The sequence below is a fragment of the Nematostella vectensis genome, chromosome 4, assembly GCF_932526225.1.
Source record: "Nematostella vectensis chromosome 4, jaNemVect1.1, whole genome shotgun sequence".
Taxonomy (NCBI): Eukaryota; Metazoa; Cnidaria; class Anthozoa; order Actiniaria; family Edwardsiidae; genus Nematostella; species Nematostella vectensis.
In genome coordinates, this window is record NC_064037.1 from 11,340,066 (window position 1) to 11,364,773 (window position 24,708).

The following is a 24,708-nucleotide window of genomic DNA, read 5'->3' on the forward strand; positions in this document are numbered from 1 at the left end:
TTAGGTTTGTTTTAACCATTGTTCTTATCCACTACTGAAACATTTTCTATCAATCTGAATCTTTTCTATGAATCTGGCTACGAATTCGCCAGATGCGGAAAAGGTTCTTTAATGAATTTATTTATCAAAACATTGTCAGACCAAGAATTTATATATATATATAAAAAAACATGCGGTGCGTGTCAAATAAAATGTACAACGAAGTGACAATGTTAAAATATCATATGAATTATATATAAATTAATACGAATTTCAATTTCATATGAACAACAACTGCTGGCACTCGTTAATATAACTATGCACATTCTGGATGACGATTGATAATTCCATCTTATTAGGATGATTATCCGTAGATCAGGATCCCATTTACTCGCAACAGTGAGTTTGTTTTCATCTGAGATATCCACGGTAATTACCTTATCTTGCATTCAATGCCTTTATGGGCATTGAGGAAGAACCTTGTTGGCAGTGGTTGCCAGGAGTTCCTGCTTTGTATCGAGGTACATCTATAGTCAAATGTGTAACCAGTGGGCAGTACCTTGTGATAGAATGAAGTCATTTTAAGTAAGGCAACTCACTTGCCTATTTGTTCTATCACAGTGGTATTTACAGCTACCTCGCTTAATTCCATTCACAGCTCCCAGACGGAAACAAAAGTACCAGGTGAGATACCTTGATGAATTTTCCTGATTACCGCGAGCAGCTCCATTGACCGATCGTTTCTTTTGTCCTTTGATGACGGTAGTTGAAGTTTATCAACCATTTGTTATTGCCATGATCCGTAGTAATCTAGTTATGTAAAAGATCTTTGCTGTGCTGTCGTCTGTCGTGCTTATTGTCGCTATTACAAGAACCCTAATGGCAGGGCTTCATTTGTTCCCAGAAATATCAATCTCTGTAACGTTCAGTAAACAAAAGGTACGTTTTCTGTCGTTGATCACCTTCCAATTAGAATGGCGTCTCTGATCATAGCTCGTATAGCCCTTAAGGAGGACTGTAGATCTTCGTTAATCCTTGCAGACTTGGTCATCGCACGACGTATACACCTATTTCAAATAAGGTTGCACTCGGTGAATCCATGTGTCGTAATGAGCACTGCTTCATGGACTCATCTATTTATACGCTACCTAGGGGGCAACTGTGGGTTACAACAAATGGATTTTCCTGTGCAACCTTATTTTAAAATGGGCGATTACGTGGCACGGGCAAGATATCGAGATGCAAATGAAGGAGTTATCGCAATCCCTTGTCAACCTGACAACACAGGTTGAGGATCCCACTCGCCTCCTGGACGTTATAGTCGCCTCGTTAGCCGTTTAACACATGCTGCTGCTCTTCCGCTTCCTGTGCTATATTGGCCAAAACCACGTCCACATCGTCAGAGTCGGGCAGGACGTCCTACCACGAAAAGCAAAAGGGCCGAATTAAGTATTCGAAATCAAGACATACCGTACAATAGGGCTGTTCCAGCTATAAGCATGCGCGCGCACTCGAAATTGAACCTTACCTCAAAAACTAGGAGGGGGGGGGTTGACACCATTCCCACGATGCACTTTGTCAAAGCATATTATCAACAGCCGCGCGTCGTGATGGCGCGCTGATGATCTTAGTCATGAAGGCGGTAAGAGCAAGATGGAATAGCTCAGACGCATTCCGAGGAAGAAAATAGCTTGATTATCGCCGAATGCCACGACAATGAAAATTCAAGATTTAAATTTGAAAACAGATTTTTTTTTTACCTTTCAAATCCACGGCCTTCTCCCACGGGCCTTTATTACTCAATCCCGGACGATTTAAAATCGTCAAAAACGTTGAAAACGATACCATTTCGGTGCCGTGGGGACGGACGAAAACGGAACCTTTCGAAAACGATGGCGTGATAACTCAGGTCCAGTCCACTTGGCGCGCCAGTACGCATGCGCTGTAGAACTTGTTATCGTTTTCTTATCGTTTCTGCGTTTTCGTGAGGACGCGGGGATCTTTTTGAAAACGGAACAAAAAGGTTGCGTTTTCAAACGAAAACGGATACGTGGGGACAGGGTCTTACTCAGTCAAAAGCAAGAGACCATGATGTAAGAGAACGAATCCCCCGTATTAGGGTATGTTCCAATGATGACGTCCGTGAAAGCAATTTATAGAAGCAGTTATTTTTAGATACGCCTCTGATTGGTTAGCGCTCACGTTTCCTAGCAACATGAGTCAAACGCGCGATCACATCTTGAGCGATGTGAACCGGCAGAGGCTATTATGGAAATCTTTTTGACCGAAAACCATCCTTTTTTTACAAACGCTGTGAAAATGATCTTCCATAGAGTACGCTGGATCCAATCAACCGTTTCTCGGACATTGAAATGCATAGAGTGCGTGATTTTAGGCTCGGGGATTAATTCCCCAGTAAAAGTTTTCACGGCTGATTCGCAAATTATAAATCATATAATCAATCAATCATAAATCTGTGTTTACAACACACAATTCTCTTCCAATTCCCTTTTAATGAAAAATATACATCCAGAACTTAATACCATTATATTCACACCGATATTGTGGTCATTAAGGCAGGTATTTCACAAATAAAAGATTTCAAGTCTCCATAATGAAGTAAATCTTATTCCGGTGACAAGGGTTTCTTGAGTGACATGATTTCTGAACAATTGCGTGAATTGAAGTTCATTCATCATCTAAAAATATTGTAAATCAAAGAAAAATAAAGGCCTACTTGTATTTAATACATAACAGACTGAGAATGCCTAAGTTTTTCATCTCACCGTATTGAAGAGAAAAAGAACTTTTTAGGAGTCAGCCTGATGCATCTTGAATGAACTCCAAACTCGCTGTTTCCCCGACGTCTTCCCATTCAATATTTATATAACATTTAGATAACTTAACATTAGATAACTTAACAGATACCAGGACACCATCCTACAAGTAGCATTGTAATCATGAGCTATGAGAAGCAGCTAAAAGGATCAAAACAGGTAGCGAACGAAGTAAAAAGTGCAGAGGGAAAAAAAATGGGAAAATGTACTATAGCTCGCGAGGTGCCCATAACCAAATATGGCGCGATGAACCATATATGGATGCTATGATTGACAAGCTCGCGCAATCTAAAAATAGCTTTCATGGACGTTATCATGGGCCACGGGGATTCGTTCTCTTATATCATGGTCTCTTGTCAAAAGCTAAGACAACCGGTTCGTGCCCAAAATTTCGCATGTTTTCCTTTTTGAGAATCGCTTTTATGTTTTAGAACATTTTAAACTTCCTCTTGGTTCATATTTCAAATGACTACGCTCAATAGGGCTATTTTCGAAGTTTTGCTGAAGCCAGAAAGTTACCCGAAAAGTCTCGGGTGACTGCGAGGTCCCGAGAACTTTCCTAATATTTAAGCCATGTGAATTTCGGGCCCGAGAAGTTCGGGAAAGATCAAAATCTATAAATCTATAAGAGAATCATCCTTTACATGAATCTTTGTGGTAAAATACGATGTTTGACGATATTTCAACAAATTTAGATACCATAAATTTTAAAGGAATTAGCCAGCTCTTCAAATTTAAGGAATAACACGTTTTCGGGCCCAAGAATCCTCGGGTGTTTCGAGAAACGGGCCCCTGGACAAGAGAGCATAAGAGAGGGACACTTTGGTATTACCCGCCCGCCATGTCGTGTCCGAATCCGGCTATTTTTAGTAACCACCACCCCACCACTGCGCGTGAGCATTTTTACTCACCCTACCCCCGCGCTTTGGCATTTACATCTTGTTTGCCGCCGTTTTAGGACTTGAAACCGAAAAAAACCCACCCTATTTCCACAAATACCATCGAAAATTTCATTTTAGCATCAAGGATACGGGCAGTTGCAGTTTATTAAGGGGATCTAGTACTTCGAGGATTGCAAGATTTCCTAAACGAGACTTCATTCAAAATTAGATTAATATTAGATATAATATTGATTTTTGTGAGTATCCCTGTGAATTGAGGAATCCAAGAAAAATACACTTTATAAAAGTTATCCTTGTAGCGAGGGAATGCATTTTTGTGATGATCAAAGCCAGCAAGCTTTTGTAAAAGTGAGGAAATAAAGAGGGAGATATTACTGTATTTCTATGATGTTATTATTATGTTATAATATTATGTTGTTATTATACAAGCTGGTGTCGGGATTTGAATCAAACGCAGTATCACAGCCATTTTATCTCTCGTCGGTTTTTTTCTTTCTAATTTGACTTCGCCGCTCAGACAAACAAAACATTCAAACTATTCAGGGATTTAGCTTTCTGTGAGTATATTTGCCAATCTTGGTAACTTAAGTTAGACCTGTTTTCTTCTTCCGAGTTATTTAACATGATCTCTTTTCATTCCTCTCGAGTTGGCAAAACAACAACACGCAACCCGCGGGGGAGTAGGACAAAATAAAAGGAGCAAATCCTCACGCGCAGTGGTGGGGTGGTGGTTACTAAAAATAGCCGGATTCGGACGCGGGATTGGCGCGCGGGTAATACCAGTGTCCCTCTTATCTTATGCTCTCTTGCCCCTGGACTAGTATCTATCGTAATGCGCGCGTAAACGCATAACTTGAATGGCATATTAGAAACTCAACCACCGAATCGAGTATTGGACCCAAAGCCCAAGGGTACGTTAAAGTAACTCACCCCGCTATGCAATGCGACGATGAGCTGACGGGCTGATCTTCGAAGTCCCGAGAGCTTTCTGCAAGCTTCGGTTCTCGCGTCGCTTGTCTGAGCCAACTGTTGTTCTACTTCAGCCTTCTGCCTCTCTAATTCTGCAACCCTACCCTCCGCCTCTTCTGCACGTTTTTGTAAATCCGTTACCAACTAAAACACCATAACATAAAACCCCATTTAAAGTTAAGACTACTTTCAAGATGTAAATATAATGCACATGTACTAATGTGATATATGTATATCCTATTTATAAGGTACCTCTTTCAGGTGGCGCTCGTAATTCGATTTGAAGTCAGCCTGAAAAAAATTCAATATAGAAGTTTTATAATCCGCAGTATTATTTATTGCGATTTTCACTATTCTGTGAATCATTGCGGCGAGCTTGAGACCTGTGTTTTTAATGAATTCAGAAAAAAAATCACTGTTTCAGACGATTATAGCGCGTAAGAAATCAACTATATAGTATTCTTTTGAGTATCGCTCAAAAGTTTTTTTTTAAAGAGGTTATCTACATCTAAACGACATTGCGGTGACGCACCATGGGGAAGTCCCGAAGTTCTTCCAATGACAAACTATGTATTTGTTCTCTCGAGACCGAGTAATCAGGTGGGATGAAGAACACCAAGCAGTCCCTAAAAACACCAAATAATCAGATTACAGGGGTTTCGATTGACAATGAAACAGTAAAGGAGGACTTCAAGCGAAAAACAATACGCATCAGGGTTTACCACAGAAAAAAAATCTTAAGGGTCACGGACTATGTTAAATTTTCCCGAAGTCTAGCAATAAAGCTTGACACCGCCAATAGAAAATAAGTTGCTAGTGATAGTACCAGGCACGTGTATTTACCTTAGCGACCTGCCCAGCTGCTGTAGTATCTCTTCACGTTCAGCGAAGGACGAGACGTTAGTGTCCGGTGACCGGACGGGTGACGTCATGTCAAAATTTGTAACAGCCGCTGCCGTGCAGGCTAGCCCTATGGTAGTGGTTGTACTGGGTAACTCTACAGCTGGGCTGGCGGGTTGACTCGCCTGGCGACTTGGCGGAGATGCGACTGATGAGCGAGGGGATGTGACAGATGTTGGTGACGTAGGTATCGTCGCTGACGTTTGTGAAATAGGGCCATCTTTCTGCTATCGAAACAAATCGATTGACTATATATTCATGGTATGGAGATAATTTGTGCTAGTAAAGAATCTTAAACGCGTTGATCCGTAGTTAAAGCCGCATTGTCACCAGTTTACTTCCGGTCGAATACGTAACAATATCCGATGATTTTTAACGGAAGACGCGAAAAATATTTCAAAATATTGAAAGCAATGTGTCTATTGGAAGTTTCTTTGAGGATGTGATTGATAATTTAAAGCGGATGGCCTGTTAAATATCTCGGATTTTAATAGATTATTTTGTCTTTTAACGGTTGAAGTTTCTGTCGGACCTCCGGAAGTTTAACTGGTGACAATGCGGCTTTAAGACGTACCTCTAGCAAGTGGATTTCTGGACCTGGGTACACGTACCTGAAACGACAGATTGGATTAACAATGACACGGCTTAATGACTGGGATTACCCTGTAAAGATCAGTTGCCAGTAAATCATTCTCTATCTACCCAGTTCAAGCTGTTCACCTTTAATACTGAAGGGCTATTATAATAGCTTTCTTATTATTATTATTTATATTATTATTATTATTTATATTATTATTTATATTATTATAATTATTATTATAATTATTATTATTATTATTTATATTATTATTATCATTATCATTAAATAATATTAATATCTTATAATAATATAAATATCTTATTATTAATAATAATAAGAGCGCGTTATTATGATAGCTCTCTGCTTACCATTTATCGAATTTATCCTTTGGGTGATCTCGATACTTGACCTTGACTTTAGTTACACCATTATTGCTCTGTTTGACCTGGATGACTGTAGCCACGTGCCACTCGTCATTCTCGGTTCTGCCTTCGCACAAACGCCCTTGCAACGAAACAATATCTGGTACGGAGTCTAAAGGATTGAATATAATCAAATTAACACTTGAGCTTGGAGGGGGATGAAGAGAGGGTATATTTGTCGAGTAGGTGATGGTTGGGTGGAGAAGGAATGAAATGTAAGCACATATTTCATAGGCAAAAAGGTATGTGGAATCGGGTTTATAATGTACCGATCTAGTTACAAGCGAATTGACAGGTGGTACAACAGCCTACGTGCTCAACAGACAAACGTTGAAGGTGGGTGTATGTACGTTAGATGGGGCAGTGGTGGCATTGATTGATCTACCCGCTTATATATGGGGAGTTGGTAAAGAAGCCGATAACAGACGACTACCCACAGGGGCGGATCCAGAAGTTCCAGAGGGAAGGGGGGGGGGGGGGGGGGAGGGGAAGCAACAGTTTCAAGATAGGGCCCCGGATTCATTGTTTTTCTGTGTTATTATTATTTTTTAAGCCAAATATCTGAGAAAAAAAAAGGCTGCCCTGACCCATGGGCGAAGGGAAACTTGGTGGAATGGGGTTACATAGTTTGGGTAGGTAAGGGAGCAGAACAAATTTGGGGTATATTTTTGTTATACCCCTGGACTAGAAACAGCCGGAGGAGTTCAAAGGGAGCAGAACAAATTTGGGGTATATTTTTGTTATACCCCTGGACTAGAAACAGCCGGAGGAGTGAAATTGGGCTTCAAAGTTTGATTGGGTAAGGGATCGGGAGAGGGGAATGTAATATGGGCAAAGAACCTACGTTGTGAAGGCGAGGGAGCTGGGCTTGCCACTGAGAGTTCACTGTCACTGCTCCATTCCATGTTGGGATCTTCCTTTTTCCTCTTGGAACTTGACTGAGCCTGCAAGTTAAAGATGTTATGACATGCTAATAAAGACAATTAAGAGTAATAAGGGAGTGTATCAAAGTAGAAAATTACCTCCTGTTTCACAGGCAGTGTGAGCGGCCGCTTCTGTCCCTGGGATAGAAAAGAATCAACTGAAAACGTTCAACAGGCTCAGCATAATGCGTATTAGGATTTTAAATGTGACGTGCTAAAAACATGTTTGATACTGTATAAGTGTATTACAAAAATATATAGATTTTTTATGTAGCAATGAGAGAAGGGAAAGGAAAGGGATGTTTGAATGGTATATTTAAGAATGCAAGCATTAACGAAATTGTTTGGGCGGTATAAATGGGCCAAAATACAAATACTATCATCTGAAATATTTAACTAAAATCAATTAAACCTGTACATTTACAGTACTTTTGAAATACCTGTGAACATTTTAATTCATTTTTGCAAAATACTTGGGCAGCTTACAGCTTATTCCACTTTCTCATTCTAAATATCGTTTTCTTTGAGCACAGTAAAGTTTGTCACCTGGCTTTGTGAAGCTTCGTTGGCGTTGCTATCTGCGTTCAGGTTCCTCGTAGCTCTTTGCTGAAAATTTAGACGTTAAATGAATGAGTATCGAGTAATTACGAATGAGTATGTATAAGTGTAATAAACGAATTTCCTAGTAGCCTTTTACTGTCATCATTATGTCACTAGCTTACCGCAGCAGCCCTTTGAGGAGGAGCTTGTACTTGAGGTGTTCTTGTCGGCTTGGCAACCTAATAGGTACATAGTACGATCAACACACATCCGAATCTGAGCAATTTTGTTCGAGCTAAGTCTTGTATAAATAAAGCCACTAGGAGTACTCAAAAACCACTAACCTTAAAACCAAGTTTTTACTGAGTCCCTCTAGCCAAAATTTTGAAATACGCTTCATCTCTTTTGATGCCCCCCTCCCTCCTCTTAAAATGAAATAAAAAAATATATACCTACTGTAATACCCTTCCTGGAGTACAAATGATTCATCATTGAATACAGAAAAAGGCTTTCGGAAATTAGACAAAAATCTTTATTAAAGCCGCATTGTCACCAGTTTACTTCCGGAGGTCCGACGGAAACCTCAACCGTTAAAAGACAAAAGAATCTATTTGAATCCGAAATATTTAACAGGCCATCCGCTCTAAATTAGCAGTCACATGCTCAAAGAAACTTCCAATAGACACACTGCTTTCTATATTTTGAAATATTTTTCGTGTTTTCCGTTTAAAATCATCGGAGATTCTTACGTAATCGACCGGAAGTAAACTGGTGTAAATGCGGCTTTAAGTCCTCTCACCCCACTTCGAGCCCCAGGGGAGGGGGAGGGCTTATTAGAGGTTTCATTACGGTACCTGTTTCGGTGGCGGTGCTGCCACGCGTTGCTGTCTTTGAGCAGGAGTAGCCTGAGGTTGTCGCGGACGGGGAGAAGGCTGCCTTGAATTACCTGATACCCTAGTCGCAGCAGAGGCGGACTGTCAAAATAAAGGATGATGCTTGCCTTGAAACGTTATGGCAAATAATACAGCTAGAGAAATTTCAAATGTTGGAAGCCTACAGAGATCACTTGGCAAGTCTAAATTCGGACTAAAATTGAGTTGAAATCCCTCTTGTGCATTTCTATAGTCTTTCGGGAAAGGTGTAGCAAATCTTAGTCTTTCTTCCGGTCATACAAAAACTGCATTTAGAGTGCTTACATGACATACCTGCGGTGATGCAGCCCTGTGCGACGTTTCATCCATGCTTGTAGACGGTTGGGCACCTGTTCTTCGCTGGAATTAAAGTGTTTGATGCAAGTTTACCTGCCAACATTCTAACTGGAGACGGTTGGAATTACCGCGTTCCTTACCTGTAGTTCTTCCAGTTTTTGCTGGTTCTTTTTCAGCTCTTTCTCAAGTGCTTCGCGTTTTTCCTCGGCGGTCTTAACAACTTTCTTCAAGGTGGCTTTTGGAATATCAACAGCTTGCTCAGGCTTATGACAACTGCAGGACAGATTCGATAATGAGTGTGAGTCCGTAAAGTTAAGGAACCCTTACCGATTTTCTGAAACTATTCAATCAGTTTTCGTCACACGGAAAACGTAACATCTCATGCATTTTCACGAGCTAGCTCAGCCAATGTTTAGCCGTCGTTCAGAGAAATGGACCCCAATCGCTACCCCCTTTTAACACCAAATGGGTATGCCCTCCATCCTCACCCCTTCAAGACCTACTGGGGACGCCCTTACGGGAAAGGATAAAAAAGGTTTGACAGTTATGCGAGAGGGTATGTGTACTTACTGTTTGTATTCATTCAATGGGTGGTTCCTGCAGCACCAGTCATCGGGAAGATCTTTACCGATTAGACTAGAATGGAACGGCAGCGACCGCCACTTCAGGCATTTATCTGAAACGAGACATCTTTTTCTATACTCCATTCCAATTCTTTTCCCTGACATGTCAGCCCGGCCGAAAAGTGATCTTTTCGCCAGATTTTACACATTTTCATAAATCATGTATATGCCTATTTCGAAAAGGTTTTCCGGAGAATCATTGTATAGTATTTGTGGCTCATGGATATCAAATAAATAAGCATACGTAAATATAAAAAAAAAAAAAAAATACACCGAGGCAGGAGGAGGGAAGATTTTGAGGGGGGGGGGGGGGGTCCAACATTTTTTAACCACCAAAAGGGGGAGGGGCTCCGAAAGTCCGAAAGAAAGGTCCTTCAAAGGGGGGGGGGGGCTCTGAATTTTTTACGAGCCATACTTTTCAACTATGATCTAGACCCTGCCAACTATTGCATGGTGGTGAAATACGACTTAAGCGTTGAGGCAATTACAAGCAAAAGACATAAAACGAAACAAGAAAGGTATGCTTCACAATGCTTACCACATTGAACATATATCGTTGAATCCATCATGCGTTTACGTAAGTATCTCGGCTCGTTTGAGGGGCTTTCCTGTAGCTTCTCGCTTAGGTAACCATATGTCTCCCTAGGGTACACAAAGGAGGCATTTATACGTGTGATGAGGTTAGTAGTTCTTCAACTTAATAATAAATAGTGAATCCAAAAGACAGACAGTATTGAAGACAATTTTGTCAATACTTACCAAAATTTCTTCGGACCTTGTGAGGCTAAAAGACAAACAAATGCAGACGTGAGATAAATAAAACATCTATTTTAGCAAAAGGAAATTTACATACCAATAGGACATTCTGACCAGTAATGATCCAAATGCTCCCCTAACGCCCTCGTGAGTGACTTGAACTCCTACACAGATCGAAGGTACGCGAGGTGAGTACGATAAGTTTACGTGACAATGTGAAAACCAAGAATTGAAAGCGCGCTTGGAATGGTAGCTAGCTATTTCTCTTTATTTTTTCTGCGTGAACTAAACAACTTTTGCGCTAAAAGACACATTTCACAGTCAATGGCTTAGATGAACACGATTTTATTTTATATTTAGGGGGCAGGAAGTTACCTTTCGTTATAGTGTAACACGGAACTTGATTGGGTAGAGTCTATTAAACTGTAAGGGGCCCTAAAGCCCCATTGGCAACCAAAGCGATAGTTGTTGTTTTGAAATAGCGCCATTGTCTTGCGAGCGATTGGAGAACTATAATACGCATAATTATGCACTACCGACACTCGAGGTGCGTGTTTAATCTTGTTTTCGCCGGTGAAAAAAGCCACAGTATTTAGGAAGACCGGAAGATAACGTAACGAAGAAACGACCAAGCAATGCTTGCTTCAGGAAAAGGATCATTGACAAATAAAGATTGATGTCATTAGGAAAGATGTTGGTTTATTCCACCCGATCACTCAGACTCGAAACTATTCTTTGTTTTATCACTGATTAAGTACTATAACAAGTAATTAAAACTTTAGGTTAATAACCATGAAGCGAGAAGTTTAGGAGAATATATGCCGAACAGATAGAAATGTTTGTTCCTCTTGAATTTTCTGGGTTGCATCGAGGCTCACCTTTGAATTGAACCTGCTATTTTCATTCCCTCTATATGTGAATGAGTGGCTCGGAGTCTAAAAACCTTTGACTTCCAGGAAAACTAAACCCATATCCCTGTGTAGTCGTTGTGATTGTTATCACGCAATGCGTGCAAGATACTGGTATCGAAACGAACGCAAAAAAAAGCGAAGAATGTTCTTATCTTGTGTTAAATATACTCATAAAATGCAAAAGGAATTCTGTATTGTTCTTGACGACGTTTAATACAAGTTTCACGAACCTTTTTACATACTTCAATTTTCCCGTAACCTTCGGCTTCTGCTGGAGATGGTACCGCTTTCATGACATCGCATAAATACCAGCATATAGTTAAATCTTAGAATTATTTGCCAGGTATTGTTGTGAAGCGGTAAAGTAATAACTATGTAAAACTTTAAGCCTTATTTCGACGATTTTAACGCGATTTTAACAACGATGGAAGAGGTTTCTTAGAAGTTTAAAACAATTTGTAGACTTTCTATTTTACATCAGCGCTAAAATAGAGCCTCGATCTGATGTAGGCTTGGTTGTTTATGGGCCTTTAAGGTTGGAACTTTTATGAGAGGCTGTAAATTTTAGAAGGGGTATTTACTCTTTAAACTTGGTTAATCTGGAGAGCGATAGTAGGGTTCAAACCTTGTGATCGGCGAAATCTTGCTTATTATGTGTCGGTTCGAGAACTAAGTAAGGTATGTCCACTATTCCGATCACTCCATAGCCCTTTCTGTAAACCAGACAAAGTGTAAATCAGTCCTTTGTAGGTGGATAAAAGTAGCAGACAAAGTGTAAATCAGTCCTTTGTAGGTGGATAAAAGTAGCAGACGTTCACACTCACATGCCACCCTCCGTTTGGCAGCCGACTTTCTCGTACAGCTTGATTAGCCGACTGCAGTTGTACACCATGACACCACAGCACTTCCTGTTCTCCAGGTTAATACCAAACATGAACTTGAGAGTCTTTGGATCTTTTGTTGACCTAGATGACAGTGGATCTCAATTTAACCGGGAAAGTTACTAGAACCACTGTGAGAATAATGAGTATAGAGTATTTTCGTAGACATCCACGGTTCAAGCTCGGTTCCAGAATGTTCTTGTTCATTACGGTAGCATACATTTACGAAAGCGAATTAACCTTAGAACTGGTATCTCGGAGATTTTCCGAGTGAGCATTTCCGGGGAAGATCATGATTCAGCGACAGTTCATCCAAATAGCTCAAGCTAAACAGGGTGTCTCCCAGCTCCCTGGACTAACTTACTTTCTTTTCATCATAGCAGTTTTCTTTTTCATTATCACATCGGCTTGTGCTTCTGCAACCTCTTTATTTAGTTTTCTTTGGTCCGCCTAAGTAAAAAAATACCGACGATGGTCAACAACCGTATCTAAAGCATGTCAAAAGAAACAACACACGCCAAATCAAGTACCATAGACATCTTTGACAGATTAGCTGGATCCTCCATCTCACTGCAAGTAATAATATTTTAATCAACTTTTATCGATATTATCGTATTAGACTATCGAGAAATTAACGATATCACCACTTACTTTTTATGAGCAACGACATCGCGGCAATTGCTTTGCGCTGAAATAATAATAAAAAAAAACGAGATTGGCTTTCTTATGTCGTAGAAGAAAAAGTCGTCGATGAAAAGGTCGGTTGAGGCAAAAGATGAAAGTGTCGGCTCACCGAGTTTGTACTCTTCCTCAGCTTTATCCGCCTCCTTCTCGGATCGTCGTTTGAATCTGCTTGATGTGAACTGGTATTCTCTGTAGAGATGGAATAACATTTGACGAATAAAACCCTGTAAATCGCTAAGGTGTTTGTTTGTTTGTTTGTTTGTTTGTTTGTTTCTTCACTGATCTTGTCACTCCCTCCCCTCGCCCAAGTTTAAAAAGAATTAATAATCTCGCTTGCCTAACTACGATGTCGATGGCAAGAAGAACGTAACGCTTTTAAGCTTAGCGTTCAATTAAACTCGTTTCGATAGAACTTACTTCCTTTTATAAGTCCAAAACATGTAGCTGTAAACCTAGGACCTTATTTCAACCATACATACAGTCCTCGCTAGACGGTGTTTTCAAATCGTGGTTTATAAATAAATCAGACAGCGCAATTTTTACCGAAGACGTGAATTGTCAGGGATGGTTACATACTGGACCATCAAGCATGCATTTATTGCTATTTTACAACATATGTTACTTACCTTGGCTTATACAAGCACGTGATCAGCCTTCTTGTATGAACCTTTTTATGCTGTGAATGAAGATTTTATAGTGTTAAAAGCAAAATCTTCGCGTACAAAAATACTCGCGTAGCCAGGATGAGGTGCGGGGCCGCCCAGCTATATCAAATTAGGCTTGGCGATTTTGACGGCCGAGGAGGATTAAAGCGTCCTCAATGACCACCCATAGTTTTCCATCAGAATGTTCACCAACAAATCCCGTTATATAGAGGCAAGGCTTTCAAATATGATGGCTTGTGTTGAGATAAAACTTGTTACCTGTATATAGATCTTCATCTTTGGATCCAAGTATAAAATGGCCGAGTATGCACGGAAAGACTTCCGCTCAGGAAGAACACTGGAAGAGAGCAAAGGCAATAAATGCAATTTATTCTGAACCAGTCACTCGCCTAATTTTCGGGGAGTTTGGTTGTATGTTTGCCTTTTTATGCGACACTTCTCTGCCATTCAGCATTTATTTAGATTCCGAAAAGTTGGTCCAGAAAAGGTTTCCGGCTCCAAGAACTTCCGGATGTTTCGAGAAACGAGCACCCACTACAAAAAGCAACCTCGCCAGTGACAGAAAACGAACTTACGAATCGTCCTCGCAGTATCTTTCTCCAGCATTTGGGTCCGCCATCTTGATGTCGTGTGGATCCGACACGATCTGAAATGAAAAAAAAAACGCATAGAGGCATATAACAAATAAATGTTAAAATCATTGTAAGAATCCAGGCATAACGAATAAATGTTAAAATCATTGTAAGAATCCAGGCATAACGAATAAATGTTAAAATCATTGTAAGAATTGTCTTTGAGCGTTGCTTACGTCTAGCTCTGGTTCGCCATTATCCATGGTCTGCATGTTATACACGACGACGAGAGTCCCTAGAAGGCATGACGATGATAATGACTATGTGCGTGTTTGTTAAAGACAATTCGCTAAAATAAATAAATGCCGCTTAGTTAAGGTATCTTGTAAAGTTTAAAAACCACCCTGCTATTTTTTAATGAACATTTTTAGTCTCTCGCGCTCGCCTATAGACCATTTTAAAAAAAAGGCGACGACAACAACATACGGGACATTTTGTCGTTCTTTCCTCCGTGGAATGCAATTCGCCAGATGCTGCTGCAATCAGTGACAACGTGCCGCGATGAAGAGCAGCTTTTTTTGTAATTTTCCAATTTTATTTTTAAATGGATGAATGAATGAATGAATGGGGAATCTAATCACTCTCCTTGCAGCTGAATTACAGATTTAGACGTGGTCGAATTGAAGGCATAGAAAGGCGCCTCAGCCCATTTTACTCATGTCTGAGCACGGATCACAGCTTGAATCGAAATTGTTGGTTTTGTGGAGGGAGGAAACCAGAGAACCAGAAAAAAAAACCCTGGGAGCAAAGGCGAGACCACCTAAGCTCAGCTCACGTCGGAACCGGGAATCGAACCCGGATCCCAGCAGTGAGAGGCACAGGCACTACAGAGCGACGCCCTGCTAAGGCTCCCTGTCAGGCTACACCTGTTCCCCTTCCCACTGACAGCACAACCAGTAAAAACCGTCAACACTGAAAACATATATGCGTAAAATCTTTGTTTACTGACGACTAAACAAGAACTGTAACGTTTAATCAAGAGGGGGTAAACATTCCATTCATATTTCCGCCGTTCAAGGTATTACTTGTCGCGCTGTAATCCGTTGTTGTTTTGGCTGCGAGTTTTCCTTGGGAAGCTTTGAAGGGATAATTTGTATAGTGGTTTATCTTATTTTTCAAAACAAACAATGCAGTACACTAAGCTTTACAGAAGAACTCGCATTAACTTATTTTTTTTTGTCCATCATATAGGAGAGCCCTGATATGCGAGGCAATTTTTTAGAAGTTGTAAGAATAGCTTGAAAATCAGTCCCTTATATGCAAAGTATACCTCATCCGCAAGTCCTATTCTTGGAAACTTTTGAAGTAAACGGTTGAAACATATCCTTTCTGGCAAGACTTATTTTGCAATAATCTTGTACAAACCTGTTTTATTCAGTTTATCAAACTCATCAAGAAGATCCTGTTCGGTCTTGAAAGGCGAGTACTTCATGATAATTCCCACCTCCAACCGGTGGTCAGCAAGCTTTGAGGAAAAGATGAGCACGGTCAGATACCCACAAAAAAACGTCCATTCGATACGTCTTCTCGCTCTTACGGAGCGAGAACAAGTGCAGACATTGTAATGTATTCCCATACTTTCAAGGTCTTCCAAACATGATGTGTAGGCAAGCATTAGTGAATAAAAGACAGGACGTCTGTGCGTTGCATTTTTAGTTTGAAGACAAGGGATCCTTGTGAATGTTCACCGGCTACAAATGAGCTTGATAATGCGTGGCTGAAAAATACTCTCATAACGGTATTTGTGATTGGAGGGTAGCCATTGTCATTCTTCACTTTTAAGGTTTCTCGCGTTGTAAACCAATGAGTGTTAATGAAAGTACCTTTTCGCCTTCTCTCAACAATGGCTGCTTAGTACTCCCATCCCAGCTTGGCATTGGCACAACGACCTGTAGGTTGAACCTTAAGATAAGCAGCACGCCAAACAATTAAAAACTGGTCATTGGATTAAGGTAACTTACGTCATCCAGTTTTTCTTGCTTCAAAAAGGTTTGCGACAGGAAGAGACAATTTAAGGTGTTGTTCCTATTGAGGGCATAAATCAAAGAAAGGTTTGTTTTTAGGGCATACCAACGATAATAACAATAAGAAAACCGTAGAGAAAGGTGCGAGAGTGTGTTTCTCAACGCCAAAAAAAGGCAACTTAAGGGCCTATGGTACTATCTTTTGAGTCCGTTGCTAGGGGAATTAACTTTTTCAATTCTTAAAAAATCCCATGCGCTAAGTTGTTAGGAATGGTAATATCAATGGTTTGAGTGAAAAAAAAATTTCACAACTGTTGTAAAATTTTCAAAATTAACGTGCTTTTCTCTTGTTTTTTCGCCATCAATTTTTATTCTCGAAAAACATAAAAATGACATTTTCTTCTACAAAATGTCGAAAGTTTATTTTAATCTCTTGGAAAAAAAGTACAGAGAAAATCAGAACTGGAGTTTCTAAGAAAATAAAATAAAAAAAAGGACTCGACCGGGAATTGAACCCGGAGCGTTTGCTTACGATACAAAGTTGCTAATGACTGGGCCACGGAACCAAGATGTAAGACGCGCGGCGATTTCAGTCTATTTAACCGAATGTAGCGCTTTTCCCTTTGGTAGCAACGGAGTTTCGTAGCAACGAGACAGTACCATAGGCCCTTAAAGATGTAACCTAAAGGAAGAATTCGTACTCACTTTTTAGAGAACAATAACATGTCTTTACCAATCCGCATCGTTCCCCTGTCGAAAAAAAGGTGGTTGAGAGAAGAACATGGCTTCTTACCAACGACTAGTGCTCAATGAATACAATTTGCTACAGTCAAATTTGTAAGCGGGGATGAAAGCGGGGACAGGCCCACGAAAGTCTGCATACTATTCAAATACAGTATCATTGGTAAGAACGGTCATCAAGTAGAGAGAGTTCTCCACCTAATCACAGGATTTCTAGGAATGTCTCCGAATGTATAGGGGTTATTTGCCGGGTAGGAGGTCCGTATAGTGAAATACCGTGACCGAGGTCTTGAAAATACCTACCGAGGCCGAAGGTTTATTTTTTTTTTCAGCGCCAGCGAAAACATACTTTGAGCTCGCAGCGCGCGCAAAATATCAATTCTCAGACTTAGGGCAGATATAGGAATCTCCGGACCGCTCTATTAGCTAATCAGAATGCAGGATTCATTACCGTGACCGCTAAAAAAATAAAAATAATTATTTGTACTAAAATCCGTTTACATCTTACGCCATGTTTTATCTTGGTTCACGAAATTACTATCAGCGCAAACTAACATAACTTATTAACGCATTATACCGGAAAATTTGAAGAGAGAGCCGTGCAAACTACGGGAGTCTCGTCTTTTTCTCGTATTAACTGGTAAAATTTCCCAATTGCAGGAATTCAGGGGTTAACGCTAGAAATTGTACGTACGATTTCAAGCCATTGCCATATTGGCCAATCATGTGCTGGTCCACTTTCCGCTTGATGGAACGACCAAACTGGATCACGTTGGCGACTTCGCCTTAAAAAAGACATCCAAAGTTTAATTTACGACTTTTTCGAGGTAACATTGCCTTTGCCGTTCTGTTTGTAGGGTCCCTTTTTTCGTGGCGATGGCAACGTAATAATAATAAACGTTGTTGCATTGCGTGTACCCTTTTCCGTATCCTTCTATTTGAACTCAGAATTTTGTAAAAATCAATTCGAGATGTGAATTATATTAAGACCAACGTAAAAGAAAACTTACCGGCGTTCCGATAATATACCGTGAAAAGGTGGGTTTTCACGTCGGATTTTCATCAACCAAATCACATGAAACAAATTCAACGTAACGCCTTTGCACGTGCGGGCGTATGCAACATGTGTACGACATGTCTTGCCACGAATCAAGCTGTCTTAGGCCTAGTTTAAACGCCTTACTTTCCATGAGCCGTATTCAATGCAAATTAATGCAAATGAGCCAGATGCATTGTTTTGTCTTCATTTGCATGCATTTGCATTGAATACGGCTCATGGAAAGTACGACGTTTGTTCAGGTCCTAAATCGGCTTTTTTAGTACCCCCAACACGATACTCAAACAATATTGCTTGACCATTGTCTTGCAGACATTTCGCCAGCAATGTAGGCGCTGTTTACACGAAACCTAAGATCACTTATATGAGGCTAAATCATCAACCTTGTGTACGAGTACGATTGAATGTGAATCCATGAATGTCTTACTTTGGTCCATCCCGTCTCCGTCATCCTTAAAGCAAAGCATAAATTTTCCACGGAATGACTCGGCTGGTTCTACAACACAAGACAAACTACAATATGAATAACTGATGGGTAGGTAAATAGTTTTCTAGGGATATTGACGTTTCATCGATTAACGGGGGAGGGGGGGCTCAAACTTTAAATTCTTATAAATCATTTATTTAGGTTTTTGCTTTTAAAATGTGTTTTAAAAACAATACACTTATTCAATATCACTAAAACTGCCCAATAACAAATGCTGTTTGCCCAACAATATTCTCAACTAAAGACAAATGATATTGTTCAGTTTTTGTAAGATACACTGTTTTTATATTTTCTTTTGGAACCCCTTTACAAATACACATTAAGTTTATCAAAAATTTGTACGATTCACATAGCTCTCTCATAGTCACTCAGTAAGTGAGCAAGTTGATCCCATAGCCACTCAGTAAATCAGCAAGGTGATCTCATAGTCACTCAGTAAGTCAGCAAGGTTATCTCATAGTCACTCAGTAAATCAGCAAGGTGATCTCATAGTCACTCAGTAAGTGAGCAAGTTGATCCCATAGCCACTCAGTAAATCAGCAAGGTGATCTCATAGCCACTCAGTAAGTCAGCAAGGTGATCCCATAGCCACTCAGTAAATCAGCAAGGTGATCTCATAGTCACTCAGTAAGTCAGCAAGGTGATCTCATAGCCACTCAGTAAATTAGCAAGGTGATCTCATAGTCACTCAGTGAGTCAGCAAGGTGATCTCATAGTCACTCAGTAAATTAGCAAGGTGATCTCATAGCCACTCAGTAAATTAGCAAGGTGATCTCATAGTCACTCAGTAAGTCAGCAAGGTGATCTCATAGCCACTCAGTAAATTAGCAAGGTGATCTCATAGTCACTCAGTGAGTCAGCAAGGTGATCTCATAGTCACTCAGTAAATTAGCAAGGTGATCTCATAGCCACTCAGTAAATTAGCAAGGTAATCTCATAGCCACTCAGTAAATTAGCAAGGTAATCTCATAGTCCCTCAGTAAATCAACAAGGTGATCTCATAGTCCCTCAGTAAGTCAGCAAGGTGATCTCATAGCCACTCAGTGGGTCAGCAAGGTGATCTCATAGCCACTCACTCAGTGAGTCAGCAAGGTGATCTCATAGTCAGTAAGTCAGCAAGGTGATCTCATAGTCACTCAGTGAGTCAGCAAGGTGATCTCATAGTCACTCAGTGGGTCAGCAAGGTGATCTCATAGCCACTCACTCAGTGAGTCAGCAAGGTGATCTCATAGCCACTCACTCGGTGAGTCAGCAAGGTGATCTCATAGCCACTCACTCAGTGAGTCAGCAAGGTGATCTCATAGTCACTCAGTGAGTCAACAAGTTGATCTCATAGCCACTCAGTAAGTCAGCAAGGTGATCTCATAGTCACTCAGTGAGTCAGTATGGTGATCTCATAGTCACTCAGTGAGTCAGTATGGTGATCTCATAGTCACTCAGTGAGTCAGTATGGTGATCTCATAGTCACTCAGTGAGTCAGCAAGGTGATCTCATAGTCACTCAGTAAGTCAGCAAGGTGATCTCATAGCCACTCGATAAGTCAGCAAGGTGATCTCATAGTCAGTAAGTCAGCAAGGTGATCTCATAGTCACTCAGTGAATCAGCAAGGTGATCTCATAGTCACTCCATAAGTAACCAAGGTGATCTCATAGTCACTCAGTGTTTCAGCAAGGTGTTTTCATAGTCACTCCATAGGTGTGATCTCATAACAGTTTTTTTTATAAGTCTCTTTGCCTCGAAGCCAAACAAAACATTTCCAGGTCCAAGGAACCCAGAATAAGCCTGAAAACAATTTTTGAATAAGGTTGGGTAGCAAAGATGGCACACATTGGAGAGTATGAGGCCATTCACCAGAAAATTCCTTTCTCACTTGGTGAAGCCCAGACAAGGAATTATCCCATTGAATCAACCTCAGCGTGCAAACATCCATAAGCACAGCATTAATTATGCCCAAATAGACTTTATGATGTCCTAAGGCACTCTCCAGATGTGAAAAAGCTGTAACTTTTAATCAAATTACAAGCAAAACTGTTGTAAGCAACAGGCTGTAGCAGTGCCGTCAGTAGAAAGAAAAGGCACTGCAGTGCATTGTTGGAAACTTCAAGGCATACCGTCTTGGGTCAGTGGTAGCTTAGCTTAACTGGTAGTGTTGGACTTGAAATAGGGGGGAGGTTTCTGTTTTCAGTCTGTTTTTCTTACAATGTTGCTCAAAAGTACCCAGGAGTGAAAGGGTTAAAGAATAAGAAAGGCCTCTTTTTTGTTCCCCGAATTAACTTAAATCTGAATAAGAAAAATAAATTGAAAGGGATTCTGTTAGTTGTAGTAAAATGATGCAATAGTGCAGATCACCTATAGTCCCTGTAAGGCTTATGGGAATAGGCTAACAAGAATATGTTTTTCCCTATAGTATAACAATGGTTTTATATCAAGAAATCATTACCAACTCTTTAGGGACTAAATTAATAGTTGTGCCTCTAGTTTGCACATAGAGGTTTTCCATGAGCCATCCTAAATAACAAAATATTAGGTCAATAACCTCAATCTCTCATCTAAAGGGGACCACAAAAAACTTGAGCTTATATTTCTAACTTTTTCATATTCCTATTAAAATATTCTTTTGGGGGGGTTTCCTTCTTATTGTTATGTTTTTTCTTGCCTGCTTTAATATTTTGTACCCTATGTGACCCTTCTCTGAGATTTTAAATGTTTTTTTTTTCTTGCTTTTAGATGTTGATGATTGTAAAGTCCATTTTCTACACACCCTTTAACAGGATACTGTTTTGTTACAGGTCAAATTTTGATTGGCTTATAGCTGTTATTATCTATGCCTTTATTTTCATCTATGATTTCACCTGTCACATCTACAGCACTTATGGTGCTACCGTCTGTTAAAAACTTGAGGGAAACAAAAAATCCATTGATTTAGTGTTGTTAATTTATTCATTCTACAAAAAAGGCCAAAAGAAATAGATTTTTAGTCAGTTGAAGATCACATAAGCACAACCAAATAATGATTAAGTCAGGTAAAACTTATTTATTCAAGTGAACTCTAAACAATAGAATGTATCACTGAACTCTTCAAGTTCATTGAATTTTTTTTTTTGCTTTTTGCAATTATATTATGTTGCTATGACCAAAAGAAAAGCTGACCAAGAATGTGTCTTAAATAACTAGATAAGAAAGAAAGTGTCTTAAATAACTAGATAAATGTATAACAATTAATGCAGTTAGCATCTAGGTTACCCAGCACTGACCACAATGTGGCCCTCTAAATCTAATTTTAAAGCTAAATTTGCAAGGTTTAACACATTGCCATATATCTATCAATAAAAAAAAAAACAGAAGTCTCAACATCATTGATGTGGGGACTGTCAGTGACCAACTGCATTATTAATAAATGTTGATTCCATACAAACCTGTATAAATATCAATCTTTTTAGATGAGGCATCTCTGGGGAGGAAAGGGTGAATAAAAAATTACTGAAGGAAAACAAGTTACAATGTATTGTTATCTTCAGGTTATTGTCAACAAAAGATTTGTAAATACACTTGAGATGTTAGAAAGTTTCTATGTTCTCTTTAAAACTGACAAGACAGTAATATTCCAAATATAAAATGTATCATACTTCTATTAATTTTATTTAAGAAAACGAATAACAGAGACAATGTTTTTTCAAATGAGAGAAATATTGCTAGGTTAACAAATCCTCTATTTTTTTCAGTTTGAGATAAGATATACCACACACCTGGCATTGTCCACTAGTTCCGCAAGGGCCCCAAACAAGAATTCATGAGTCGTGCTAAAAAGAGAAAAAAGAGTGTCTGGTAATCATACGTAAAGCAATAACCTCAGAAGTCACAGTAAAAGGTTTGCTATATTAAATGGATAACAGAAATAATAGATTGGAGACGGCTTCCGCCACTTCTGGGTTAATAATCTACCAAAAATAACCGTAGATAACATCGGCATTCTCAGCGGCCTCCCTCTCGGGTGACACATTCTAAAACTGCACAACATTTGCATTAACCTTTTGAAGTAAACGCCAGCTTATAATTGAATAGTATACCTGTTAGTGTGAAGATAGGCACAAGTTAGCTGTGCACGACGGATAGAGGCATACGTATCTGATGAGGAACTCATTTTGACTCTCTTTGAAATCTCGAACGGCTTTAGCTCAAAGCTAAACACGACAGACCACGAGTCAGGGCTTCGCTCTGGTAAAGACGTAGGATTTTGCCGCTCTCTGGATTAATTCAAATTTCTTTGAGATTAAAACGTCAACGAACTGTATTTTTTACAAGATTAGATTATTTCAAAGCCTGCTCAGGCCATATATTACCTGCTGCGTGGTGTAGTGGGGATAAGTTCTGTTGTGGACTGACCGAGGACTCACATGCCTGCTATAACTCGAGTCGTGGCCGGAAAAAAACAAACTTGAGTCACATGATTCAATGCGCGGGAAGCATGGTTAGCGCGGTGATTGGTCAGTTTTAGTTTGACCGAAGTAAAAAATATGCGTTGTGCGTTTCTTATTGGTTGTTTGCTGTTTCAGTATGCACTAATTGGGTATCATTAGAAATTGCAAACAACACTTTCCCGGAGATTTGTTCGCTCGTAGTCAGTGATTCTACATAATTTCGCTTGATGAACTAAAGCCTGGTGGTTTATTTTCAATAATCGATGGCTTTAATGTGCATCAAAGGCCACACGAATCTTCCCAGCTCAGGGTAAGAACACTTCATCTTGAGATTACAGGGTTTATTGTTCGCTAAATGGGCAAAGAAAAGACTAAAATGTGAGTGTTTTCTTTCAAGCCCACAACAGCTGCTGCAGTCTGCCGACCGACTATGTTACTTCTTGCCGATTTTCTGCAATTATATGCAAAGTCGAACGACATATAGCTTTACTCTGACAACGACAATAATAATTGAGTTCTACTGGAGACAAAATGTGTTCTTAAATCGTGTTTCTGCTTGTCTTGATTGTAAATAGCAGCTGTCTCGGTAACGCTTCGAAGCACCTCCACGAAAGGCTTTGACCTCATGAAATCACCGGATCTCAAAAAACCTTTACAGCATTTTAATGTCATGAATAACAACTTATTTGGCTATTTTTCAGTTTCATCATGTTGAAAAAAAGATATTTGTATTTTATTTTGTTATGATCACTGTGAATTATTTATAATTTTTTGCCCTTTCATTACCTTTGGTAGGGAAATATTTCAAATAACCTTTTTTTGTCTTTTTAGATGAATTCTGATCAAACAAAGGGTGTTTTAGTTAATTTAACAATTGATATTTATTCTGTCTTTTGATTGCGGTTTATGCCTGAGCAAGCCCTTACCCAGAGTAGTAGGATTTTGGCGCAGCTGGCGCAACTTTTTGATCTCCCCAAATTTCATTCCAAAAGTGGCGCAAAAGTCTCCGCACACCTCCGCCAAGCCTCGCGACCTGCGCATGCGCGAGTTTGCCAAAGATCTCTTGCACGACCACGCCCACCTGTCAATCACTTTGTCACGTGATAGCCACGCCCACCTGTCAATCACTTTGTCACGTGATAGCCACGCCCACCTGTCAATCACTTTAAAAACCTGTCAATCACTTTGTCAAGAACCTGTCAATCACTTTGTCACGTGATAGCCAAGCCCACCTGTCAATCACTTTGTCACGTGTCGCACCTAGGGGGAGCTCGAGGGGGCTAGCCTCTCAGCTTCACATCTAAAAAAAGCTTTTGAAAAGTGGTTTAAAGACATGACTGGTTTGATAGAAATGGAGAACCTGAAGGTGAAAGATCTGAAAGCCCTCGCCAAGGAGCGGGGTATCCCAAGATATTACTGGATGCGGAGAGACGAGCTCGTCGGGGCGCTGACCAGCACGTCACCACCACCACCACCCCGACGGGTTCCTTTACCCAAACTTGTCAAAGGGCTGCCACGACCACCCCGCATTACCCCGTCCAACACGTCGGAGAGTATTCTCGACGGCCCGATACCTGAGATTAATGTCCCTATTCTAAAACCCTCCCAACCCCCACGGAGTTCCCGCGT

General features: G+C 40.1%; 1 protein-coding gene and 1 long non-coding RNA gene across 5 annotated transcripts; one reads left to right on the forward strand and one right to left on the reverse strand.

Moving 5' to 3' along the window:
• Positions 1 to 3: 3 nt before the first annotated feature.
• LOC5516611 (ATPase MORC2) lies at positions 4 to 23,112 on the reverse strand. 4 transcript variants are annotated; one of them, XM_032386471.2, is made up of 38 exons: positions 23,002 to 23,111; positions 22,729 to 22,905; positions 22,408 to 22,461; positions 22,078 to 22,112; positions 18,602 to 18,670; positions 17,812 to 17,902; positions 17,082 to 17,126; positions 16,374 to 16,437; positions 16,236 to 16,301; positions 15,778 to 15,877; positions 14,589 to 14,647; positions 14,356 to 14,426; positions 14,039 to 14,117; positions 13,742 to 13,791; positions 13,225 to 13,304; positions 13,083 to 13,119; positions 12,962 to 13,001; positions 12,796 to 12,881; positions 12,375 to 12,515; positions 12,176 to 12,263; positions 10,737 to 10,803; positions 10,643 to 10,667; positions 10,422 to 10,525; positions 9,831 to 9,936; positions 9,401 to 9,533; positions 9,258 to 9,323; positions 8,907 to 9,026; positions 8,235 to 8,291; positions 8,059 to 8,118; positions 7,612 to 7,650; positions 7,434 to 7,533; positions 6,536 to 6,701; positions 6,162 to 6,198; positions 5,531 to 5,811; positions 5,220 to 5,313; positions 4,940 to 4,978; positions 4,649 to 4,831; positions 4 to 1,398 (listed from the first exon to the last, which is right to left on the reverse strand). In XM_032386471.2, the coding sequence occupies exons 2-38, from the start codon at positions 22,800 to 22,802 to the stop codon at positions 1,309 to 1,311; spliced, it is 3,096 nt and encodes a 1,031-aa protein (XP_032242362.2). In that variant the 5' UTR covers positions 22,803 to 22,905; positions 23,002 to 23,111; the 3' UTR covers positions 4 to 1,308. The 4 variants fall into 4 exon arrangements, with proteins under 4 accessions (XP_032242362.2, XP_032242360.2, XP_032242361.2 ...); XM_032386469.2 differs by having other exon boundaries at positions 5,531 to 5,814; XM_032386470.2 differs by having other exon boundaries at positions 5,531 to 5,814; positions 22,729 to 22,923; positions 23,002 to 23,076.
• LOC125561966 lies at positions 10,519 to 19,807 on the forward strand. Its single transcript, XR_007307674.1, has 3 exons — positions 10,519 to 10,827; positions 17,778 to 17,944; positions 18,487 to 19,807. It is a non-coding gene; the product is annotated as an uncharacterized LOC125561966 (long non-coding RNA).
• Positions 23,113 to 24,708: the final 1,596 nt, after the last annotated feature.